This window comes from Triturus cristatus, chromosome 5_1 (assembly GCF_964204655.1).
Source record: "Triturus cristatus chromosome 5_1, aTriCri1.1, whole genome shotgun sequence".
NCBI lineage: Eukaryota > Metazoa > Chordata > Amphibia > Caudata > Salamandridae > Triturus > Triturus cristatus.
The window spans coordinates 701,546,343-701,559,148 of NC_140587.1; the positions used below are offsets into that span (position 1 = coordinate 701,546,343).

The 12,806-nt window shown below is 44.4% G+C and overlaps 1 protein-coding gene across 1 annotated transcript in view; it reads left to right on the forward strand.

Moving 5' to 3' along the window:
- The first annotated feature begins 3,093 nt into the window (after positions 1-3,093).
- The window catches only part of LOC146831383 (ethanolaminephosphotransferase 1-like), a 363,147-nt gene continuing 353,434 nt past the window's right edge, over positions 3,094-12,806 (forward strand). The window contains exon 1 of the mRNA XM_085605667.1: positions 3,094-3,314. Coding sequence (XP_085461793.1) covers positions 3,258-3,314 — 57 coding nt within the window. The 5' untranslated portion in view covers positions 3,094-3,257. The remainder of the gene's footprint in view (positions 3,315-12,806) is intronic.

A 12,806-nucleotide genomic window follows, 5' to 3' on the forward strand; every position in this document is an offset into this window, starting at 1 on the left:
ACTGCTCTCTACACCAATGCACTCTATGCCACTGTACTCTAAACCATTTCACTCTATGGCACTCTACTCTGCAGCACTGCACTCTCTGCCACTGAACTCTATACCACTTTACTCTCTGCCACTCTACTCTCTGCCACTCTGCCCTGTGCCACTTTACTCTATGTCACTGCACTCTACTCTGCACCACTCTATGCCATTCTTCTGAGGTATGTGCCACTTCACTCTATGCCTCTCTACTCTACTCTGCACTACTCTATTCTATGCCAGTTCACTGTACCCCACTCTACTATGCACCACTGCACTCTTCGCCACTCCATTCTACATCACCCCATGCCACTCCACTCTGCAACACTGCACTCTACTTGAAAAGCACTCCATGCCTCTACTCTATACCACTCCACTCAACCCTGCACCACTTCACTCTATGCCACTTCACTCTACTATGAAACAAGCTACTCTATGCCACTGCACTCTATGACACTGCATTTTACGCCACTCTTATCTGTGCCACTCTACTCCACTCTTCGCCACTCAAATCAATACTTCGCCACTCTACCTCACTGCTCTCTACTCGACATCACTGCGCTCTAAGCCACTACCCTGCACCACTCCACTTTTCACACTACTCTGAAAGAATCTACTCTACGCCATTGCACTCTATGCACTGCATTCTATGCCTCTCTGCGCCACTCCACTACCTGCCACTGCGCTCTACACTATACTATTCTAAACCACTGCACTCTACGGCAATTCACTTTACACCACTTTACTCGAAACCAATGCACCCTATGCCACTGCACCTTACGCCACTATACAACATTCTACTCTGTGCCACTGCACTCTACGCCACTGCACGCTATGCCACTCTATACCATTGTCATCTACATCACTGCTCTCTGCACCACTCTATCCTGCACCACTCTTCTCTGCACCACTCTAGTTTGCATCACACTTCGACACTGCATTCTGTGACACTGCACTCTACAACAATCTACTCTGTATGACTGCACTCTACACCACTGCAATCTATGCCACTTTACTGTACTCTATGTCACTCTTCTTTATTCTACACCACAGCACTCTATGCCACTGCACCACTCTAATCTTTTCCAATGCACTCTACACCACTCTACTCTGCATCACTCCACTCTTATGCTACTGCACTCTACCCTGCACCACCTCACTCTACTCTGCCCCACTCCACTCTATGCCACTTCACTGTTTGTCACTATACTCTGCAACACTGCTCTCTCTGCCACTGAACTCTACATCACTCTACTCTGCATCACTCCACTCTACACCACTCTACTCTATGCAAATCCACTCTAAGGTGCTCTAATATACTCTGCACTCTACTCTGTACCACAGCACTCTACGCCACTTCAATTTACTCAACAATCTACTGTATGCCGCTGCAGTCTATGCCACTCTATTCCACTCTGTGCCACTCCACACTATGAGACTCAATTTTATACTTCTGCATTCCGTACCACTTCACTGGTCTCTATACTACTTTACTCAAAATCAATACTCTGCACCACTATGCTGTACGCCACTATACTCTGCTCTATGACACTGCACTCCGCACCATTCTACACCATTGTACTCTGTCACTTTAATTTACATTTGTCTACACCACTGAAATCTACACCAATGCACTCTATGCTGCTCTACTCTACACCACTGAACTCTACGACACTCTATTCTGTAGCACTCTTCTCTCTGCCACTGAACTCTAAGCCACTCTACTCTGCACCACTTTACTCTATACCACTGTAACTGTACTCTACTCTGCGTCACTCTATGCCACTTTACTGCACTCTATGCCATTGGACTCCACGCCACTCTAATCTAATGTGCACCACTGCACTCTATGACACTGCACTCTGCACCACTGCAGTCTAGGCCACTCTACTCTGCAACACTCCACTCTGCAACACTGCACTCTACGCCACTACTCTATACCACTCCACTCTATCCTGCACAACTTGACTCTACCCTGCACCACTCTACTCTACACCACTTCACTCTTTGCTGAAACACTATACTCTATGCCACTGCTCTCTGTGCCACTGCACTCTACGTCACTGCACTCTACATCACTCTACTCCACTCTGCGCCACTCCACTCTACACCACTGCAATCAATGTTGTGCTGCTCTACACCATTCTACTCTATATCACTGTGTTCTGCCATGCACTACTCCACTCAACTATGAAAAAATCTACTCTATGCCACTGCACTTACGCCACTCTACTGCAGTCTACGCATCTACAGTCTACACTATGCCACTGTACTCTAAACCACTGCACTCTACGCCAATGAATTCTACACTGCTTCATTCAAAACCAATGCACCCTAAGCCACTGCACCTATGCCAACTATGTTGCACCACTGCACTTTACGCATCTATTCTCTACAACATTCTACTCTATGCCACTGCACTCTACGCCACTGCACACTTTGTCACTCTTCACCATTGCACTATATGTCACAGCACTCTATGCCACACTATTCTACTCTGCACCACTCTACTCTATGTCACTGCTCTCTACACTACTCTACTCTGCACCACTGTACTCTATGTCACTGCTCTCTACACTACTCTACTCTGCACCACTGTACTCTATGTCAGTGCTCTCTACACTACTCTACTCTGCACCACTCTACTCTGCAACCTTCTAGGACCTGCACTCTAAGGCCGAGGACTCTACGACCCTGCACTCTGACAGGTACGAGTGCTTTTCCAAAACGTGCAAACAGGCTGTCCCCAACCGTACTTGCAGGCAATTTTGAACGCCACCTCGCCTAACAATCCACCTGCTAGTGTTTTAACAATAGAAGTGACAATGCTGGGAAAGTATGAGGGGCATACTCCCACCGCGACCCCTGAAATCCCATCTTATATGTGACATAGGATATATAAGCATCATTATCTTCCCCTCACTGTTGCTCAAACGAGTGACGAGGCCCGCGTCATTCATTCACCGCGCCCTCCAGCATTGAAGACATCACTAACTGTGTGCACAAACCTCGTGGCCACTTTGTTGAAATGCTTAAGCACTGTTAGGGGAGCTGACTGCAGCGCGCTGTGCCACAGGGCTGCGGAGGCTGGTACTGACAGACACACGCAGTGCCCGGGAGACGGGAGTCCTCGCTTCCCTGCTGTCTCTGTGTGCCAGGGGAGTGTGCCAGCCCGGTAGGAGGGGCTGTAGCAACAGGAGACAAGTGTGCGGTCACAACTGGCAAACGGCAGCATGTTTGAGCACCGATATGTCACCCCGGAGCAGCTCGCTGGCTTCAACAAATACAAGGTAACGCCGCGCGCATTCAGAAACGCGCGCGCGTTTCTTCTACGCCGCTCTCGGCGCTATGTTCAGCCCTCCCTGGTGACAGGACACTTGTGGGAACATCTCTAGCAGGGCTCGGCTCTTTCAGGCTAAACTCCTGATACTGTTAATAAACTCCCTGCTTCTGCTTCGTCTTTTCTGCGGCTCGGGACTTCAGGCATCCTTATCTGATCTTGGCATTTACTTCTTATATAGCGCCTTAATAGTGACTGGTTTAGCAAAGTCGTGTCAAAGCGCTTCACACGGACTGCATTCGCACGTCAAGAAGAACATATGTATTTGAGTTGTTAAAATTCCATGTTGACTTACAGTATATGTATCCCTGCTTGTGACGTGGGACGTTAGTGTTTTATTAATGAGTGGAGGGTTTGGTTACAGCCTTCGCTTGTAGTGACCCCAAGCACTTGGTTTTAATTGCGAGTCGTTCCTTTGTTTGAACTCACGCCAGGGAACAACGAGGCCGTTGTTGCAGCGTCGCCTGGTCGTTCTTATTTTTTCTTTTTTTTCTTAACTTGTGAGGAGAAACGACAACTTATTTCAAGAACAGACTTACTATTAGAATTTAAAAATGTGCGTGTTGAGTAAAGAAAGCGCTCCAATGAAGCACAAGAAAGTCCCGGCTGTGCGTCCTGTCTATGCCTTTAGCTATGTGCTCTGCAGAGCATACGTTCTCTTATCCCTAGCCATGTACACATTTTAAAAATGTTTAGCATTTTGCCTGGGGTGTGCAGTGATCATGTGGCAGGCAAGCAAGTTAGAGTACTTGACTCCAAACAAAGGAATGAGTCATTATCTTTGGGCTTCTCAACATTGTAATATAGAATTTCTGTGCTTCAGATAAGAACAGCCTTTTTAGGTGTGGCCTTATTAATTCACACTTATTCTGCCCACTATAGCATGCAGCTTAGTGAAGTGGCTCAGCCCATTTCAAGCCATTGGCTAACTTCACTGTGAGTGACAGCACCTTACCCTATCACAAGGTTCACATCCACACAAAGTAAAGTGCCAGGGACTACTATGGCATTGCACCCAAAAATATTTTTGCTTTTACGTTAATGCAGTAGAACCCACCAAAGAGTTCTGTGCTGTGGGGGATGGGTACACATGTAAAGAATACACGTTTTCATTTGTAATTAATACATTATTCAAATTCCATTTATTAAATCACTGCCACCATGTGACATATGATCAACAATTTCAACACAATTCATTTAAATCCGGAAAAGCTGTTTCTTCCTTGGTAGAGTTAATTTCGAAGTTCTTGGTAGTTACAAAAAGCACAGCCACAAGAACATTGTCACATCTGTTTTGCGGTATACAATAAAATATCTGCTTCATACATTAAATACAAAACAAATACACTTCACAGATCAAAAGAATGTAAATGTGATACTTGTATAGCGCACTACTCACCCGCAAGGGTCTCAAGGCGCTTGTACAAATACCACTGTGGAACCCATCCTGGCTTTTCCTGTGAGGCATCCACTCCTGGGCACCCCCAAGGTGGAGGCCAGGCATCCTTAGCGTTGTGGGGGCCATTGTGGAGATTAAGCAAGCTATTGCCCAGAGTTGCAGAGTGGGACTCCATGATTGGAATAGGCACCGAGGCAAGAACTATCAGGTCTGTGGAATTTTTTAGCCCAAGACCCACCGAGGCAGGGAATTGAACCCTGGTCCCGGGCTAGACCTCTGCATCAGGGTCTTCCGCTCTAATCATTGAGCCACACTTCTCCACAAAAGACAAACATTAGTATTGTAATAAGGCTACCATTTTATAACCAACCTGCTTCTCAAAAATAAAACATGAGTATTCTTTCTTTAGGCAGGTATCATGATATGCCCATTAAGGTTAATTTAACCATGTGCCCAAAAGCAGTACCATATCATCTGAAGCGTGGGCTGAATATCTTTTTTTCAATCAAACAAATAATTTTCTTTTAGAGTATATGGTATATGCATACAGCAAACGTAACCGAAAACCATGGACTTGTAAAATTGTTGCTGAATTGCAACACTGTAGTTGCTAGGAGCACGAGCACCTGCAAACCTTTGGCTATAGTGAGTGTAAGTACTGAAAAGCACACAATTGTGTTACACCCACTGCCTTATATGAAGTTTGTGCTCCCCTATAAAAAATGCTTGTGCTCGCAAAACCAATGCAAAGGTGAGGTGCGTCATGACTAAAACTGGGGGTGCTGCATTTCTTTTCCGCTGCAAAAAAATCACACTTTAATATTGATGTGAATCATGCCACAATCGCACACCACAAAAGTGTGCTCCCCTGTCAGAGCTGCAGCACTGATTAACTTTGGTGAGGAGGCAGAGAGGCTGTTGACAAGCATGTTGGCATCGTCTATACTACCTAATGGGCCTATAGTTGCAGCGCCCAGAAAACGTATAGTCACTTAGTCTGGCGAATTGTGACAAGCTGCCGCAGTCATTTTAGGCAGCAATTAGACTGTGCCTTTATTTTGCACAGGAGTGAGTGGACGTTTCCATCCGATTCTTGAGTAGTATACTCTGAGTGCCTGCACTTCTGTGTTTGTTTCTGTGTGAACGCTCTGTATGTTCTAAGCTGCATGGTGACCTTGATAAATCATAGAATTTTGAGGGTGGTTTAGCTGCGCGCTGTGTTTTGGGAGCGGGTTGGCTGATGGCTGCTGACTGGAATGAAGTTCTGAAGAGATCTGCACCAGATAAGCTGTAAGAGCTTCATAGATGCTTCCAAGGGTAGCGTTTTCATTTTCCAACCCTCCTCTGGACCTCTAAAGGATGATAGGAGCGGTTTCGGGTCTCTGAACTTGATCTGAGTTCACTGGAACCCACTATTACATTAAATCTGAACCTACAAGGAGAGAGGTTGGGTGGCTTGTCAGTGAGATCACTTGTGAACTACATGAATCCACAATGAGCCATATAAATGCAAAGTATCATACGCGGGCTTTGATAGTAGGGTCTGAAAGACTGCAGTCTTGAATGTCAATAGAATTTTAACAGACGCCTTATCTTTCCATTTAGCTGCTAGGGATATTTGGACCAGAAGGTGTCTGAATGCAGAAGTTTGTTTTTGTGGGTTTATGGGGGTCCCGCACCCTACAGAATAACCTATGTGCTGGCCCACTATATTCTCCTATGCTGTATTGCTAGATGTAGAATTTGAGAAGAGGTACACTGGATTAAATAGACATCATGCGCATGTACAGCAATCTCGTTGCTAATGCATTTGCCGGGCTGGCGTTCACACAGCCTTGAGGCCTGTGATGTCACTAGCCCAGCAAAGCCATAGTCTTGTGTGCTGAGCTCCACCCCCTGAGGACGGAGTTGGAAGATTGTGCTGGGCACTTCGGCTTGAAGCCCTGCAGCACCAGGGCTTGACGTCGATCAAGAACCTCAGTCTCAACCACCCCACCCTTTCACAACTCGTCACAGGGTGGGGAGGGATCAAAAAACCTCGCTTGCCTCACCCCTCCCTGTGATCAATTGTGAAAGGGTAGGGTTTGAGGGTGCAGGCGGAAGCTGAGCTTTAGGGAGTGCGTAGTGTGCCAGAGTAGGTTTTGATGTTACTCTGAGCAAGGTTTAGGGCCGAGCTTCCCACTCTGTGCTTTCAAGGCACTGCTATATGGTGACTGGATCGAAATGGAGAGTGTGCACTACGAGTTCATTCAAACAGGTGAGCTGAGGGCTCGTGCAGCGAGATGCCAGACCGTAGTTGGCTTCCTGCTATAATATGGAATTCGAGTGGCGCGGTCTGTGTTTACTCATCCACAGCTGCTGTCTTTCTAGCCTGGAAGCACGCTCGTTGCTCTGTCCTGGGAATATTCACTTTTTGGGCAGGCACAGTTTATGTGCAATACAACTCAAAAGGGGACAAATGAGTGCCCCAGAGATAAATATCACTCCTATGTATCTGCTTGTGTGCAAGAACATGCAAGTCAAATAATTGATTTATTAAAATGCCAGCTCACATAAACAGGTCTGCAATTAAGCACATTCGAAATTGTAAACTTTTGCAGACAGCTAAAAAACTTATGGTCAGTTTTGTCTAGATGGAAGAAATTAGGAATGTTGATTTTTGTTTCTTTCCTGCCACAGAGCAGCAATGTTTTTTTGTAGCAGGAAGTTGAGCACAATAGCACAGAGGTGTGATTAGCACAATTTTGCACAAAGTATGGGTGCGCTGTTTTGCATATTTTCTTTTTGGGTCCGTTCTGGTTTTCAGGAGCAAATATTTATGTTTGAAAAACCAAAACACAGCAACTCTTTTGGTTGTCATAAACAGCATTGCACATCCCAATTCGGAGGGCCCACTCACTGTACTACTCAATCATTGATTGGCCACTCTGTGCACACCTGTTCAAAGAAAACAACTCTGTGCACACCTGTTCAAAGAAAACAACTCTGTGCACACCTGTTCAAAGTAAACAACTCTGTGCACACCTCTTCAAAGAAATCAACTCTGTGCACACCTCTTCAAAGAAAACAACTCTGTGCACACCTGTTCAAGGAAAACAGCCCTCTGCACACCTGTTCAAGGAAAACAGCCCTGTGCACACCTCTTCAAGGAAAACAACTCTGTGCACACCTGTTCAAAGAAAACAACTCTGTGCGCACCTCTTCAAGGAAAACAACTCTGTGCACACCTGTTCAAAGAAAACAACTCTGTGCACACCTGTTCAAAGTAAACAACTCTGTGCACACCTCTTCAAAGAAAACAACTCTGTGCACACCTGTTCAAAGAAAACAACTCTGTGCACACCTGTTCAAAGAAAACAACTCTGTGAACACCTGTTCAAAGAAAACAACTCTGTGCACACCAGTTCAAGGAAAACAACTCTGTGAACACCTGTTCAAAGAAAACAACTTTGTGCACACCTGTTCAAAGAAAACAACTCTGTGCACACCTGTTCAAAGTAAACAACTCTGTGCACACCTCTTCAAAGAAATCAACTCTGTGCACACCTCTTCAAAGAAAACAACTCTGTGCACACCTGTTCAAAGAAAACAACTCTGTGCACACCTGTTCAAAGTAAACAACTCTGTGCACACCTCTTCAAAGAAATCAACTCTGTGCACACCTCTTCAAAGAAAACAACTCTGTGCACACCTGTTCAAAGAAAACAACTCTGTGCACACCTGTTCAAGGAAAACAGCCCTGTGCACACCTCTTCAAGGAAAACAACTCTGTGCACACCTGTTCAAAGAAAACAACTCTGTGCACACCTCTTCAAGGAAAACAACTCTGTGCACACCTGTTCAAAGAAAACAACTCTGTGCACACCTGTTCAAAGTAAACAACTCTGTGCACACCTCTTCAAAGAAATCAACTCTGTGCACACCTCTTCAAAGAAAACAACTCTGTGCACACCTGTTCAAAGAAAACAACTCTGTGCACACCTGTTCAAAGAAAACAACTCTGTGAACACCTGTTCAAAGAAAACAACTCTGTGCACACCAGTTCAAGGAAAACAACTCTGTGAACACCTGTTCAAAGAAAACAACTTTGTGCACACCTGTTCAAAGAAAACAACTCTGTGCACACCTGTTCAAAGTAAACAACTCTGTGCACACCTCTTCAAAGAAATCAACTCTGTGCACACCTCTTCAAAGAAAACAACTCTGTGCACACCTGTTCAAAGAAAACAACTCTGTGCACACCTGTTCAAAGAAAACAACTCTGTGAACACCTGTTCAAAGAAAACAACTTTGTGCACACCTCTTCAAAGAAATCAACTCTGTGCACACCTCTTCAAAGAAAACAACTCTGTGCACACCTGTTCAAAGAAAACAACTCTGTGCACACCTGTTCAAGGAAAACAGCCCTGTGCACACCTCTTCAAGGAAAACAGCGCGTGCATGCGCTCAGTACCAAGCAGAAAAAGAAAACAACTATTCTACATCTGTGTTTATTTGCTACTTTTCATTTCATATGTGCTATTTTTTCCTACTAATGAAGGCAGCACTGTTTTGATGACTGGTCACCGTGCTTTTATTGAACACCTTTTTTTGTCTGGTAACCTGTGACCATGGTCTTAATGATGTTTGGAGTGATACATCTATGTGCAACAGGGCCGGTAGCGCTGTAAGTTTACAATTCCCAGTAAGAGAAACTTTTCTTATGTTTTCAGCTGTACCAGAACTAATCCACACCAAAGGTGGATACGTCTGTGTTATTTGCTTATAGTCAAGTTTTCTCTTTCTGGAAAGACTTTTTTTTCTTGTCCACTGCAATGTATTCAGCTTATTCTAAGGTGGAATATCCAAGTTGACACAAGGAGATGATGGATGGAGAGCTGAAACATTTCAGACACTCACCCCCAGTCACAGAACTGGTTTGAATCCATCATCGCTCATTAGCTCACTTCTCCACCTCAGTTCAGACCCAGGTATATGCAAATCAGTCTTTACTCTGTTCCTTATGGGAACAGTCCAGCCCAAACTGCCAAGCCAGGTCTTCTCAGGACCGGAAACAAGTATCCCGGGACCGGTTTCGGGGTAACACCCCTCATCAGCCTGAATCCAATGGCAAAGTGAGCAAGGGACCCACGTTTGGGCATAGCCTGCCAACTTAGAGCGAACAAAGCAAACACAAGGAGATGATGGACGGAGCGCTGAAACTTTTCAGACACTCATCCCCAGTCACAGATCTGGGTTGAATCCATCATCGTTCTTTAGCTTTCTTCGCCACCCCAGTTCAGACATAGCTATATGCAGATCAGTCTTGACCCTGTTCCTCACGGAAACAGTTCAGCCCAAACTGCCAAGCCAGGTCTTCGTTGGACTGGAAACAAGCATCCTGGCACCGTTTTCGGAGTAACACTTCTCATCATCCAGGCTAGCTTGAAAAGAACCCTTTTGAGTACCATAAAACAGCATTGCTCATCCCAATTCTGAGGGCCCACTCACTGTACAACTCAATCATTAATCGGCCACCCTGTGCACACCTCTTCAAAGAAAACAGGGTGTGCATGCGCACACACAATTATTCTACATCTGTGTCTATTTGCTACTTTGCATTTTATATGTGCTATTTTTTTCTACTAATTGTGGCAGCACTGTTTGATGATTGGTCACTGTGCTTTCATTGAAAGCTTTTTTCTGGTAACCTGTGGTTTCAATTATGTTTGGAGTTATAAATCTAGGGGCAATAAGGCTGGTAGCACTGTAAGTTTACAATTTTTAGTAAGAGAAACTTGACTTATATTTTCAGCTCTACCAGAACTAATCCACACAAAAAAGTGCATACGCCTGTGTTATTTGCTAATAGTCAAGTTTTCTCTTTCTGGAAATACTTCTTTTTTCTTGTCCACTGCAATGTATTCTGCTTTTTCTAAGGTGTAATATCCAAGTTCCCATTTCCTCTGTTAAACGTGCTTATCATTTTCCTAGCTGAGAGCTCTGCTGGAAGACCAATTTCATGTTATGCACCCATTATAAAACACCCCAAAGTGCTTATTTGGGGCTTCGTGGTCTGATAGCAAACTTCAATCTAATAACAACTAACTACACATTGCCTAAAACAACACAGACTGCATTTCTCACTCACTACCTTCAGTCTAACAATATTCATGCTTATAATTAGCATGCTATTAAAATGAATGTCCTTAAGTTTCCATTGAGTTATAGCCTGCCACTACCAAGGGCTATACTGGTTAAAGGCCTTCTACATCAGTGAGAGACCAGAGCCACAGGTTCTTGTTCATTTTATTTAAGTTCTTGCCCTGGAAAGTACATCATTTCTTCTCTATTGTTAAAAAAAATTCTTAGGGGGAGAACATATCTCGCTGCTCCACCAAACTACTCTCAGGACATTCATGCTCACACCCCCCCCCCCCCACTCCACACACACAATGCACGTTTTGATTCTACGTCCATGACTCAACGGAACATAATGGGTGTATTTACGCTACTCCCTGTTTCAAAGGTTACCAGCTGCCACTGTTCACTTTTCACTTTTGCAGTTCTCATCCGGCCATTGTTACGTGTTCTTTGTTTTGTGTTCAGGAACCTTATTTGTATATTTAGCATCTCTGCCCCATTCATCCCAGCGATATAATTATGTAAGTGTAATTTACGGAGCTGACGTGCCCAGTTGGTCTCCATTGTCTTTGAGATGGTCATCATTTTGATCAATACTACAAGTACCAAGATGCAACGCGTCAGTGTCAGCCTGCACACGACATCACAGTAAATTACATTTACGTAATAAAATGGCTGGGATGAATGTGGCAGACAGCAGATGCTAACTTGTATCAATTCACAGTGAAAGAGCAACTGATACAATTACCACATGTACCAGAATGCAACTTATGAGTGTATGCTTGTAAACGTCGATGCAGTGAGTCAAATGCACAAGTACAAAGCGTTGGTATAATTGCAAAGACGGCAGAAGTTATTTGATGTTAATTTGTATCAATACACAGTAAAAGAGTAACTGTTACAATTGCCTTAAACATTCTTTTCTTTTTATGGTTACACAGCCTAAAGAGTTGTGTGTAGAAATGGAGAAAACACTCATATATATGAAAACTGTTGTAGAACAATGAATTGTGAGCCGGTGATCAAGGTCCTGGTGACTGAAACGCGTTGGGAACGTTTCATGTTTCTCTGCTGAATTTTTATGGTGAAATAAACATTGAACTTTGTATGCCTACTTCGAGTGAGGTCCTCCTTTCCTGGGAAGCCAGGGAAAGTATGCATTTGGATATATATATATATATGTATATAAAAATCATATATAATCTATAAAAAAAGTAATGCACTACAAATACCATGAAGCTATGCGATAGAGGAAACAGAAATGCTTTATGAAGTTGAAATAAATGATACCTGTTTGTCCCTGTGAGAGAAAAACATATCCCATGATCAAGGTTCGAGGCTCGAACTGAAACGCGTTGGGCATGGCTATTGCCTTTTTCACTGAATAAAAAATTGAATTAATGGACCCCGAGTGAGTGCGTTCTTCGTAATACTTCTGGCAACAGAGGTAGCTTGCTGCGATATATATATATATACATATGGTGTGAGTGGCTGTATTGGAGAGTGAGTGAGTGTGTGAGTGGCAGTATGGGTGAGTTAGGGGCTGTGTGCGTGGCTGCATAGGTTTGTGAGTGGGTTTGTGGGTGGCTGTATGGGCAACTCAGTGGCTGTGTGAGTGGCTGTATGGGTGAGCTAGTGGGTTTGTGAGTGACTGTATGAGAGTGTCTATAGGTAAGCGAGTATGTATGAGGGGCTGTACTGGAGAGTGAATGTCTGTGTGAGTGGCTGTAAGGATGACTGAGAGGGTGTGAGTGGTTGTATGGGTGTGTGAATGGGTATGAGAATGGTTCTGTGGGTGTGTGAGTGGTTATATGGGTGAGTGAGTGGCTGTATGGGTGAGTGGGTATGTGAGTAGCGGTATCATGCGTGAGTGGGCGTGGCTGTATGGGTGAGTGTGTGGTTGTGTGAGTACCCATATGG